We start from the raw sequence: 14,336 nt of genomic DNA, 5'->3' as shown, positions 1-14,336 counted from the left end.
CCAAAGCTGTACTCACGGTAGGGCGTCTGCTATCCAACTCAAAGTCCTCCCGGTTGTGTTGCTGCAGCCAGCCGCTAATACACCGATCCCACCTACAGCTTTCTTCTTTGCAGTCTCCATTGTTAATTGAACAAATTGCAAAAGATTCACCAACGCAGATGTCCAGAATACTGTGGAATTTTGCGATGTAAACAGAGCTGTTTGTTATTGGGATACAATGGTGTCCCAATACTTCCGCTTCAACCCTTGATGTCACACGCAAACGTCATCATACCTAGACGTTTTCAGCCGGATGTTTCCCGGGAAATTTTAAATTGCACTTTATAAGTTAACCCGGCCGTATTGGCATGTGTTGCAATGTTAAGATTTCATCATTGATATATAAACTATCAGACTGTGTGGTCGGTAGTAGTGGGTTTCAGTAGGCCTTTAACTTACAGTCTGTAGATGTCACAATCAATGGCATCATATAGCGTCAAAAAAAAAAAGTGTCCTCTTCACTTTCTCCCAGGTGTTCATATATTACCATGTAGAACATGTTAAAGCATCACCTTTTTGTTTTGGCGCCACCGTTGCAAAATTAAACTTCCTCATCTCACAATTAAAAGCATCTAATTGGCCCACCTTTGTCGCTAACCCCCACCCTCTCTCATATTGTATGCTATTAAAGAACTGTGAATGGATATATTCCGAACTTGTCCCAGCCATTTACAACAGTGGTCCCCAACTTTTTTGTCACTGCGGACCAGTCGACGCTAGTAAATTTGTCCCACGGACCGGGGGTGGGGGATTTTTTTTTTTTTGCCTTAAAAAAATACAATCATGTGTGCTTATGGACTGTATCCCTGCAGACTGTATTGATGTATATTGATATATAATGTAGGAACCAGAAATATTAATAACAGAAATAAACAACCCATTTGTGCGAATGGGTGAATGAGGGAGGGATGTTTTTTGGGTTGGTGCACTAATTGTAAGTGTATCTTGTGTTTTTTATGTTGATTTAATTTTTTTCTTGTGCGGCCCGGTACCAATCGATCCACAGACCGGTACCGGGCCGCGGACCGGTGGTTGGGTACCACTGATTTACAAGACAAAATTAAATACAATAGGATTTTGTTTTTGACAACTTTTTGTCTCTTTTTATTTCGTCAACACTGGTTTACTGAGGGCAGAGAGGATGAGCTTGGGTGAGTCTGTGTGCACGTGGACTTGACACAGCGCTTGACACAGGCGATGGACAAAAAAGAAGGAAGATGAAAAGTGTTGTAGTGTGTCCCTTTTCAGCGGATTTCTCCACTACAGCGGATCAACCTGCCATATACACATTTTGTGGGTATATTAAAATGTATTTTCAAAACCTCAAACATTTTGATTTGATAGGGCAAGACATTTGTTTGAGGAGGCTCTCCTCCCTCTTACCCTTACGTAAAACCGCCTCTGTTTATGTTGCTATGTAATCACTGTGTATTGAGGTCTTAAAGGGCTGTTTCTTTGTTGAGCCTCAATTTTGCAAGATGAAAAAGTGGGTAGTTTTATTTTTTAGCACTGCCTGGGGTTTTGAAATTTGTTTTCATAGCAACATACACCATATTTTAATGACTTATAACATTGTTCAGCTAAGAAATACTTTTTGAGATGATAAAAAAAAAATACAAAAATTTAAATATTTTTTAAGTATGCAAGCATATGTGCAAATGTGTAAGAGTATAACAAATAAAGCTCCTTGAATATTCTCTCCCGCCTACCTTTTGAAATAAGTTCTCGAGTGGCAGGTCCTGAACACACTAACCACGCCATTATACTGTATACTAAACCAATACTGTTAGCAATACAAACAACACTTGGAGGAAAACATGGCAGTGAGTGGAAACAAAGACTAATTTAAAAAGACAAATTACCCATCATAGGAGTGCTGCAGTAATATAATCTTCATCTCAGGCGGAAGTTCCGCAACAAAGTTCAGGTGGTTGGGATCAATGGTTAGTTGAGAGAAGGCCTGTGGAAATAATTTTTGCAGTAAGAATGTTGTAATCTACAGCATTTATTTATTGAAAGGGCTTGTCAAAGAGAAATACAATAAATGGGGTGCAATTCCTAATATAATGGAACTCATTAAATAAAAAAATGTTATTGTTTGTCCCTAAAAGTTTGATAAAGTATGCAATACTGTTCATGTTTTGTGACGCAAAATAACTGAGGTAAAATATATTTGCAGCTCTGCCTCAGAGCACTATCTGGGTTCCAAAATACATTTGGAGCAAAGGGGATAGCATCCCCAATATCTCGTCCCACCTCAAGGGAACTTAACTATCTGGCTATGACAGAATCCATTAATCATTAGAAGCGAGGGTGGAAAGTGGGTGACCTGGTACCTTGGAGATACTGTTCAGGGAATGTTTCACTCCTTCCAGCATTCTCGTGGACCTCCCCTCTTCAGAGACATACAGTTTTGTGTGGAGGCTGAGTAGAGCTGCGAGCTGGGACACACTAGTGTCAACACAGGCTGAATTTAAGACTTCAGCCATTACATCAACAGCAAAAGCACTCTGGGGATAAAAAAAACACACACAATTAAAGTTGTCTATTACGTTAGGTGGGAATCAATGTACCGGTAGGTAATGACATTTATTAATAAATACCATTTAATAAAATTTTTGGTGAAAATGCACACAAAAATATGTTTTTTTGATGCACAGAAGCTTACCTGAAACAAGGCGAGATATTGACCTGTCAGTTCATGATCTGACTGGCCATGACACTGCAGCATACTAAGAGAGGCATTGCTTAGGATGGAAGCAGACAACTTGTGCTGAAGACACAGAGCAATAGCTTCAGACAATACCTTGCTGGCCTGGGCCAAAAGCTGCTGAGCTTTGTGTCTCTTACGCTGCATGACATAGAGACATAGGCAACACTCAGAACACATTTATACACAACGCAATCTTGGTGTTCTGTGCTATAGTTGTAACCTTTCTAATTCTCAACATAGGTGACACAATTAAGTAATAGATATACAACAATAGGATCCAAACTGAATTGACTAAAAAGCCTGTGCCGAATTGACGATAAATAAAATAGCTTGATGTAAATTTTGAAAAAAGCCTGTCTCTATACTACAAAACCCAAAACCAGTGAAGTTGGCAAGTTGTGTAATTTGTAAATAAAAACAGAATACAATGATTTGCAAATCCTTTCAGCGTGGCGAAGTTGGTAGAGTGGCCGTGCCAGCAATCGGAGGGTTGCTGGTTACTGGGGTTCGATCCCCACCTTCTACCATCCTAGTCACGTCCGTTGTGTCCTTGGGCAAGACACTTCACCCTTGCTCCTGATGGCTGCTGGTTAGCGCCTTGCATGGCAGCTCCCGCCATCAGTGTGTGAATGTGTGTGTGAATGGGTGAATGTGGAAATACTGTCAAAGCGCTTTGAGTACCTTGAAGGTAGAAAATCGCTATACAAGTATAACCCATTTATCATTTATTTATCATTTATAACTTATATTCAATTGAATATACCAAAGGGGATAGCGGTAGAAAATGCATGGATGGATGGATACTGCAAAAACAAGATATTTAAGGTTCGAACTGAGAAACTAATTTTTGGGGGGAAATAATCATTCACTTAGAATTTAGTAGCAGCAACACATTGCTAAGAAGTGGGCACATGGACATTTTTACCACTGTGTTCCATGGCCTTTCCTTTTTAACAACACTCAGTAAATGTTTGGAAACTGAGGAGACCAATTTTTGAAGCTTTTCAGGTGGAATTCTTTCCCATTCTTGCTTGATGTATAGCTGAAGTTGTTCAACAGTCCGGGGTCTCCGTTGCGGTAAAATGTGTGCCACACATTTTCAATGAGAGACAGGTCTGGACTACAGGCAGGCCAGTCTAGTACCCGCAATCTTTTACTACGAAGCCACGCTGTTGTAACACATGGCTTGACATTGTCTTGCTGAAATAAGCAGGGGCGTCCATGATAACATTGCTTGGATGGCAACATATGTTGCTTCAAAACCTGTATGTACCTTTCAGCATTAATGGTACCTTTTACAGATGTGTAAGTCACCCATGCCTTGGGCACTAATACACCCCCATACCATCACAGATGCTGGCTTTTGAACTTTGCGCCTATAACAATCCGGATGGTTATTTACCTCTCTGTTCCGGAGGACATGACGTCCACAATTTCCAAAAACAATTTGAAATGTGGACTCGTCAGACCACAGAAAACTTTTCCACTTTGCATCAGTCCATCTTAGATGAGCTCGGGCCCCGCGAAGCCGGCAGCGTTTCTGGGTGTTATTGATAAATGGCTTTGGCTTTGCACAGTAGAGTTTTAACTTGCACTTACAGATGTAGCGACAAACAGTAGCTATTGACGGTGGTTTTCAGAAGTGTTCCTGAGCCCATGTGGTGATATCCTTTACACACAGATGTCGGTTTTTGATGTAGTACCGCCTGAGGGATCAAAGGTCATGGCCTTGCCGCTTACGTGCAGTGATTTTTCCAGATTCTCTGAACCTTTTGATGATATTACGGACGGTAGACGTGAAATCCCTACATTTCTTGCAGTAGCTCTTTGAGAAATATTGTTCTTAAACTGTTCGACAATTTGCTTACGCATTTGTTTACAAAGTAGTGACCCTCACCCCATTCTTGTTTGTGGATGACTGACCATTTCATGGAAGCTGCTTTTTATACCCAATCATGGCACCCACTTGTTCCCAATTAGCCTGTTCACCTGTGGGATGTTCCATTTAAGTGTTTGATTTCTCAGTCTTTTTTGCCACTTGTGCCAGCTTTTTTTTAACATGTTGCATGCATCAAAATTCAAATGAGCTAATATTTGCAAAAAATAACTAAGTTTTCCAGTTTGAACGTTAAATTATCTTGTCTTTGCAGTGTATTCAATTGAATATAAGTGGAAAAGGATTAGCAAATCATTGCATTCCGTTTTTATTTACGATTTACACAATGTGCCAACTTCACTGGTTTCGGGTTTTGTATATCTATATATATAGTCTTGTGATAGACTGAGGACCAGTCTGGGGTGTAATCTGCCCTTTGCCCAATTTGTCAGATGGGATGTGAAGATTTGCCGGTTGGCATCGAACCCCGGACATGCGTATGCGAATATAAGTGCATCAGTGGATCAGCTTTAAATTGCTGCAGTTTAGGGAACATTTGAAGAGCATCAGATTTTACCTCGTATCTATTAAATTGGATTTTGATGTTTTTTAACTTGGGCTGTCAAAATAAAGCCTTAACTAATGTGATTAATCACAAAATATATTGCATTATTCATGAAAACACACATTCTGACAAAAAATTGCATGTGCGTTAAAATATTGGGGTATTAAGCATATTTTAATTTTGAAAACAAGCAATCACCTGCGATTAATAATGATTAAGCCAAATTCCAAAATATTATTAATCTGATTTAAAAAAAATCATTTGAAAGCCCTAATTTAACCAAAATACTAAATAGATAATTACCCAAATTAAGTGTGAAACCTTTTTAGTGAACACAAATAATTGTGGGTAGGCCCGTATACGTAACAACAAAAAGTCATGGCTTAAACTCGAAGGTTTGGCAAAACTAAAGGTTTTTCAATAGAAACGGGCATCTTGCTAAAACTAACGCCGTTTGTGAAATATGCCACGCTGCTGTCAAGTAGACTGAAAGCATAACTGACCAACGTCAACGAGTCACATTTGAATCGGGATGTATCATGATCCGGATGTAAATTGCACCTAATCAAATCGCCAGTTGATGAAGAGGTATCTTAAATGTTGTAATTGTTACACGTGAATCGAGATTATACCGTATCAGCCGTGTTGGGCAGTAACAAACTCTTGTTGCCCTATTTGTATTTGACGTTATTAAATGTTTGGGTAGGATTTTATTAAACAAAACCCATTTTTTTAGGTATTATAGGAATTTATCACAGCTATTTATCTTTTTTATAGAGGAATGCAGTTATATACAACTGGCACTCAATGTTATTAAAAAGTATTGATTTTTAATCGAGAATAGTTTTGAATCAAGAATCGAATCTGAATCGAATCGTTACCCCCAAGCATACTTGCCAACCCTCCCAAACTTTCCGGGAGACTCCCGAAATTCAGCGCCTCTCCCGAAAACCTCCCGGGACAAATATTCTCCCGAAAATCTCCCGATTTACAGCCGCAGCTGGAGGCCACGCCCCCTCCAGCTCCATGCGGACCTGAGTGACGAGTCGACAGCCTGTTTTCACGTCCGCTTTCCCACGATATAAACAGCGTGCCTGCCCAATCACATTATAACATCTACGGCTTTTAGAGAGTGCACAACTGCGCACACAACAAGGAGACGAAGCAGAAGAACGAGGAAGATACAGCCATGGCAACGCCGACGAGGAGTAAGATGAAGAAATACGCTTGTAAGTTCCAAAACGAATGGAAACAAGAGTTTCAGTTTATCCAGGACAGTTCGAAGGGGAAGGGGTATGCTGCCTGTAAATTTTGTAGATCAGACTTCTCCATTGAACACGGTGGCCGAACGGATATAGTCACTCATGAACGGTTAGCGAAGCACAAAGCGGCGGCAGCGCAGCACCGGTCCCAGCCCAGTGTTATGGGCCACCTCGCTAAATGGAGACCCGATGGTGTAATTTATGCCGAGACAAAGATGGCTATGCTGATAGCTGGAAGCAACATCCTGTTCTCATTTGCGGATGTCTACAACAAATCCGTGAAGGATATGTTCCTGGATTCAGAGATCGCTCGCCAGTACGCAAATGGCATAACAAAGGCTACTCAAATAGTGAAAGGTAAGTGTTTTTTTTAGTAAGCAGCAAGCACAGTACAGTTAGTAGAACAACTGTGTTTTCATTACTGTGTATTTGATCAAGTCTGTCAAGTACAACAATGAGTAGATGAGTGTTATGTGTGTGTGTATATGTGTAAATAAATTAACACTGAAATTCAAGTATTTATTTTACTTTTATATATATATATATATATATATATATATATATATATATATATATATATATATATATATATATATATATATATATATATATATATATATATATATATATATATATGAAATACTTGACTCGGTGAATTCTAGCTGTAAATATACTCCTCCCCTCTTAACCACGCCCCCAACCACAAAACATTTAAAAACAATGTTTCTCAATCTCTGTTAGCAGAAATTGTACTTCAATATGTTTTGTTGTTATCACTTTTCAACACATTTGGCATTCTGGGTTGTGTCTTGTTGTCTTTCAATAAACATGCTCAGGTGATGCAGAAAGTGAACTCTTTTGCAACCACACAACTGTAATATTGTTCAGTTTAAACATAAGTTATGTCTTGTGTAAATAAAATTATGGCCCATGTAATTGGTAAGACTTTAGGTTTACATTTGTTTACACTCTAAAGACCATCTTAACTTTTCTGAAATTCAGGTTGTAATAACAGCAAACTGTAATAAATAATAGAAAATAAATACTCGACTGGAGATACCTGATGTATTAGGAATTACAATTAAGAGCAAAAACATGATCATAACCTTTTCAGCTCTCCAAATTTTTTTGGGGGCTTTTAAAAAGTTTTATTTGGCTCCTTTTGTGACTACTTTGCAGGCACTAGTTGAGGTCCTCAATGATGGGTCTGCTGAAGACACAACAGTGGATACATACTTATATACGTGGTAAAACAAAGACACCCCACTGACCAACCAGAGAACATTGGGATTGTCCTGGAAGGCCAGATGGTATTGCGGGTTATGGACAACATTTCCTTAGCTGCCGCCTTGTTGTTTGGCCTAATGTATGCCTTGGATCTCAACTATCTTCCTGAGCAAAAGTACTTTTTCGAAGTGCTGCAGAAAATATTAATTGAGCAGGATTCTCAAAAACAGAAAGCGAGTTAACTGGTGCCTTGTTATGGCAAGATTGACAAGTCGCCCTTGTTGTGACTGAAATGTCATTGCGCCAAACTTTTGACAAGCACATATGCAACTTACTTGCACTTTTCATCTTTCTTGTTTGGATCAAATGTGGCATATGTTTTGAAAAAAATACCTCTCCAAAGGACTTCCAACATGTTTCCAATTTTGTTCATTTAAAGGCCATTTTTGTAAATATATTTTTGTACAACGATGAATCCACTCAGGACACCTCAGTGGGAATACATGTGACAAAACAAAGAGATCCCACTGACCAACCAAAGAACATCGGGATTTTCCTGGAAAGGCAGACGATACTGCAGGTTGTAGACAACACTGCTTTAGCTGCTGCCATGTTGTTTGGCCCGATGTATGCCTTGGACCTCAAATATGCGCTTAGGCTGGACTTTTGACAAGCTCTACAGGGTTTCCCCTAAATGTAAACGATCATGGCGCAGCGCCCAGCAAGATTACTCTTTCAAAATAAGGTTTTTCTTTCTTTCTTTTTTTTTCCCATGAAACATTTTTTTAACATGAAAACAAGTATATTTACTTATCAGTACTAAATGATAAATGATAAATGGGTTATACTTGTATAGCGCTTTTCTACCTTCAAGGTACTCAAAGCGCTTTGACAGTATTTCCACATTCACCCATTCACACACACATTCACACACTGATGGCGGGAGCTGCCATGCAAGGCGCTAACCAGCAGCCATCAGGAGCAAGGGTGAAGTGTCTTGCCCAAGGACACAACGGACATGACTAGGATGGTAGAAGGTGGGGATTGAACCCCAGTAACCAGCAACCCTCCGATTGCTGGCGCGGCCACTCTACCAACTTCGCCACGCCGCCCCACGCTGACAATTTTTTGTAAGTTTTAACATTACAGTTGCATTGTTTAAAAACATTTTTTTTAATTAATTTTGAAAAATGTTGTAGGTAAAAGGATCTAAAGGGGAGTATTGGAATATTGAATTTATACAGAAATTAAGCATTGTCTAAATGATTTAATAGTGTGCCACTCACTAAAGCAGGTTAGGTCAATGCAACACAACAATACTATTTTTACTTAACATAAAAATATGTTGCTTTAATTAGTAAAAATAAAAATAACATGTTGCTTTAATTAGTAAAAATTGTATGTAGTAAACATGAAAGAAACGAGTTAACATTGTAAAATCATGTTCATCTTATGAAAAATAATTCAGTTTACTATACATGATTTTAATATGTGCAACCGATGTACAAACCATTTTCATGTAAATCCAACAGACATATTTTTTTCAGTGTAAGAACTTGAAGTGTACGAATTGGAGAGAAATGTAATTTTGTTTGACTCTGTTCCCCAGTCAGGAAAATATGTTTACTTAAAATCTGTTCAGTTTTTAGTGATATCCGTTTATTTAAAGATGTCTCGTTTTGTGAGAGAAATGTTTTGCACTTTTCCTTAGCCAGGTTATTGTCATAATGTATCCTGTTCTGAAAAGTCTCCATTAGAGTATACATAATGGTGTTTATTTATCATTATTATTGTTTTACTGACTTTTGTTTAATTTGATTTCTGTGTTTCTTCCCTCACTTTGTACATGGTACGCAACTTTAAAGAAATGTTGAAAAGCCAGACAGAGGAAATGTTTCTAGTTTGTGTTTATTGTAGCATTTTTTCTCTTGTTTGGTGGAAAGTTGTACACTATGTTATACATTTATATTTATGTAGCTTTGATGTAGCAGGCTACTTTTGCCATGTAGCTTGCTACAATTCTCATGGGGATAGCTTCCTCTGTAGATTAGCTACATTTAATCGATGGTAACTAGTAGCTCAGCTAACTACATTTTCCGAGAAGCTTGCCCATCACTGTGTGCAAGGTAGACAACAGGTAGGGAGAGACCAGACATGCCCATTTCTATTGGTAGAAAATACATGGATGGATGGTTTAATGGGGAAAATTTGCCTTCTGTTTTCATCACATGCACTGTCCTTATTGTAAAATTATGTTTTTTTTATCATACATTTGCGGTTTCAGCCGGGACCTATTCTGACAATGTTATCTTTAACACTTGTGTAATCAAAATTGTTATTTCTGCCATTCCATGATTATAAAACAACACAATTGCATTCTATATCCAAGTAAAATATGTAAACACTTTTGTTTTTTTTCCTATTTTACTAAGTTTTTCTATGTAAACAAAAGGCATATCTACGCTTAAATATTGGTCACCACTAACCCATTTATAATGTAATGTAATCATAATGTATCTTTATAATGTAAGTAACCATTTTAAAGGATATAAACTATTTGTCTTTACTGTGGAATTGTTTACCATTGTACTGTAATTGAAAGATAAATAACTTCATCCTAAATAAATAAACAAAAAATAAAATGGACTCATTTCGGTAAGCAAAAATGTAACCTAAATAAATACTGAACATCTAAAAGTGCATTTTTTCCCCAGTTGGAAAAATGATGCCGGACGTGATCAAGGCATTCTCGCTCGTTCGTGTTGATGGACTCTTATTGTCCATCCAATTTGAAGCTGAAATATTACCACATCAGGACATTTGGCTTTGTAATCATGTATTTTTTTCCTCTTAAATTTGTGTTACTTTGCGGCACTTCTTACCTAGCAAGTCGCGAGTCGGGACGCTGTGTGTGCTTCGTGTGTGTGTAACGCTGGCACCCCACACTGCGCCCACCGAGACAAAGATTGTGAATGACTGAAAAAAGCGGGCTTACTATGTTCAGTTAATTCTACTCAGGTGCTGAGAGCGATGCACAGGGTGAGACGTCTTTCTCCCTGTTTGAAGCGAGAGGCAAACAAACGCGAGGCTCAACAATTCTGATTGACAAACAGAACAAAAAACCTCAGCCTCCTGCGGTTACGTAATTGCTATAATTAAAACCTTGACGGCGTTTAGATGACGATTAATCATGCAGCCCTACTAAGCAGGCGTTATTAAAAGCCAGCCTAGGATGCTAAAATAATATCTCAACAACAGGCATTTATCCAGGAAAAAATTTGAGAGCTGCTGATGACTCATCATAGTAAACAACCAACCAATCATGGATGTTGTTATACGTGCAAGCACGTCTTGAAAGGAGGAAGGGGAGGGGTTTAATAGCCCATGGAGGAGGAGCGGGGGAGAACAAGGAACACAACAAATAAGCGGCGTTTGGTAATTTTAACGTGAAATAAATTATATATCGATATTACGATATTTTTTAAATTCATATCTTGTTTAAAAATATATCGATATATCTTACAAACTCGATATATCGCCCAGCCCTAGCTTACGGTAAATAAATAAAAAATCAATTCACGGACAACAGCTCTGGTTGACATCCCTGCAGTCAGTATCCCTCTTTCACACCCCTGAACACATGCGACATCTGTGGCATTGTGCTGTGTGATAAAAACAAAGAGAACATTTTCAATTGGTTCTATATTGTGGCCAACCTAAAGCACACCTGTGAGATAATCATGCTGTCTAATCAACATTTTGATATTGCACACCTGTGAGATACATGGATTACCTCTGCAAAGGAGAAATACTGACTAAATCACTCATAAATTGAGCTCATATCAAATGTAGAAAATACTAAAGGGTTTCTATCTATGTATTTGATTTTTTTTAGTGTATGCTTCAATATAGAGAATCAATTACGCAGTAAGTTTCTACTGGAATACATGATTAACTGAATTACACATACCATAAATCATATGACATTTAATTGTATTAGATTCATGTTTACTGTTATACATTAGCTGAACTGTATGAGGCATCAACTAGATTACCTGAAACTAAAAGTATTTTACATTTGTCATTGTTTCTATTTATTATTGTATAAGTTAAACATCCTTACTGTTTTGTTTTTGTATTTATTGTTTGTATTCTATTTATGTCCATATTGAAAATATACATCTATTTTTTTTATATCGCATTATTTTTTTTGGTATTTTCCAGTGTGTATGCTTCAAAAGTGGCGTTTTCGTCAATCCTCAGTGCTATGCCATGTTTTGTTATTGTCAATGGTGCCATGTGTGCATGTTTGTATTTATCCCTTTTAAGCACTTAGGGACTGATTTACTAACATCCAAATACCACGCGCTAAAAAGCGTGTGCAATCTTTAAAATAGTGTGTACTATTTATGAGCGTGTTGCGTGCAATTCACTAAGTCTGCATGTACAATTGTAAAGTGGTGCAGACTGCCTTATTTAAATGAGGATTTTGCATGTACTATTCCAGGCATCACCACAGAGACACTCATTTACTGCATATCGATGTTATCCTTCTACCTGTGGTGTATGGCTATGTTTTTAATGTACCACATAAATGTTTTCATAAATGTCATACATGTTTTTTATGTCATGAAAAAACACTAAAGGACACTAAAAAGCATCAATTGAATTTGTTTCATTCAGCCCCTTAATTCCTCAAGCAGCTACAATATTATAAAATGATATTGCTAAATACGATTTGTCTAATAGTTTTTATTTCTGACAGTACTCTAAAATGTTGACAGACACGTAGGACATAGGATGCTCGTCTGTTCATAGTGTGTGTACAGCGCACGCACTGATCCTGCAGCATTGTGTGGAACGGTCAGTTTACACTTCCTTCTGATATGTGCTAAATAAAACACAAATTACTCCTCGCAAAACAATAAAGAGTGTTTATAAATCACATTGCGCGTGCTAAATAATTGTATTTGCATCTTTTCCTCCCAGTTTTGTGGGCGTTTTGAAGATCAACATATATTTTGCATATTAATGAAAACAGAGACGCAAAATGGATTGCACGCCTTTGAACATGTTTAGTAGATCAGCTATGCATGTGATATTAGGTTTGCATGTGTTTTAGTACACACAAATCTTTAGTAAATCAAGCCTTTAGTGTTGCATCTTGCCTGTGTACAGAATAAAGTGTTGATTGATTGAATTATATTTGAACCATTTGTCAGATGAATGTTGTTTACTTGTCCTACATGTTATAACAAATATAATAAATAGGTGCAGTTGCTATCTTATTCTGCAGGTGGTTTAAAGTGAAGTTAAGCAAATTATATAGCACTTTTTTTCTCTATTGACTCAAAGCGTGTTACATAGTGAAACCGATGCATCTTTAAGCTATATTTAAACCAGTATGGGTGGCACTGGGAGCAGGTGGGTAAAGTGTCTTGCCCAAGAACACAACAGCAGTGACTAGGATGGCGGAAGCGGGAATCAAATCTTGAACCCTCAAGTTCCGCCCCAAGTGCATCAGATGTTTCAGCTGAGATTTTTATTTTGAGAACTAGGAAGCATGTCCAGACAATGACCTCTGGGGGATTCGACATAGGAGGTGAACATTCATAAAATCACAGATTTAATGAGTCAGGAATGACAGGGTCACTTGACAAGAGGTTTGTACCTGCAGCTCAGCGCTTTTGGCAGAGGTAATCTTTGACTCCTCACTGCTTAAAGTGCTGTCTTTCTCTTTCCCTGAATGTTCTTCCTCCAAAGTGTTGGGGTCACACAAACCATCCTGTGGCAGAGAAGGATTTCAAGATCACGTTACACTAATATGCAATCTAAAACCTGCTGTAAATGATGACATTATGTATTCCTCTTTAATCACAATATCTTAGCTTTTCACTATGTGAGCGTCTATGGCCCCATTCCAAATGCAATGTTGCTATGCTTCACCAACTGGTGCAAAACATTTTGGCAATGGGATATTTTCTACCTGGATATCTTTGTCCCAGAGATACGATATATAACCAGGGTCTTCTTGCACAGCCATCAGTCTTATGGTTTTACCCATCAGACTCAAGCAGTGCGCTCTCAGCTCCATACTGTCTATGGAACAAGAGCTCACTGCAGCCAGCTGGCCCAACGCCATCTGACCCAATGTGCTGCCCACATTCATCCACTCCTGCATAGGACACAAGGAAGAACTGGTGGTCAAGAGAGTATGTAGATCTGAGCAAAGAAGGTGAGTCAGATAGAAGGAGTTGGTTGGTTAGTGTCAGTTTAATTCAAACATGCTTACAATTACAATGTATTACATCACATATTTCCAGTTTTAATTACAGCATGTCCGAAAAGATGTAGGAGAAGCAGAGTTTATGTAATTCTACCCTTTTTGGTATCATAGCAATTTTTTACACATTTGTTTTTACTCCATTTGCACCACTACAGTTAATAGATAAATTAATCAATAAAAAAAATAACAGACAATGAGTAAGTAAATGATTATTAGATACATAAATACACAATAAATACAGTTTGATGAAAGGTTCAAGATGTTTGTCAAGGTTCTTCTTCATTGTACTTGGTAAACACTTTGCGTTTGAACAGTTTCTCAAACTGGATCAGATTAGTATACTTAGTTTTACTTATTTGCTTAATCCA

General features: G+C 37.9%; 1 protein-coding gene across 10 annotated transcripts in view; it reads right to left on the bottom strand.

Moving 5' to 3' along the window:
* The window catches only part of LOC133657441 (cilia- and flagella-associated protein 46), a 105,326-nt gene that overhangs the window by 31,425 nt on the left and 59,565 nt on the right, over positions 1-14,336 (bottom strand). For all 10 annotated transcript variants that reach the window (XM_062058771.1, XM_062058774.1, XM_062058775.1 and 7 more), the window contains 5 exons: positions 13,669-13,857; positions 13,354-13,467; positions 2,708-2,890; positions 2,376-2,549; positions 1,902-1,999 (listed from right to left, as the gene is read on the bottom strand). In XM_062058771.1, coding sequence (XP_061914755.1) covers positions 1,902-1,999; positions 2,376-2,549; positions 2,708-2,890; positions 13,354-13,467; positions 13,669-13,857 — 758 coding nt within the window. The remainder of the gene's footprint in view (positions 1-1,901; positions 2,000-2,375; positions 2,550-2,707; positions 2,891-13,353; positions 13,468-13,668; positions 13,858-14,336) is intronic.

This window comes from Entelurus aequoreus, linkage group LG09 (genome assembly GCF_033978785.1).
Source record: "Entelurus aequoreus isolate RoL-2023_Sb linkage group LG09, RoL_Eaeq_v1.1, whole genome shotgun sequence".
Taxonomy (NCBI): domain Eukaryota; kingdom Metazoa; phylum Chordata; class Actinopteri; order Syngnathiformes; family Syngnathidae; genus Entelurus; species Entelurus aequoreus.
The sequence above is the reverse complement of the archived record's forward strand: the minus strand, read 5'-3'. Positions and strand labels throughout refer to the sequence as shown.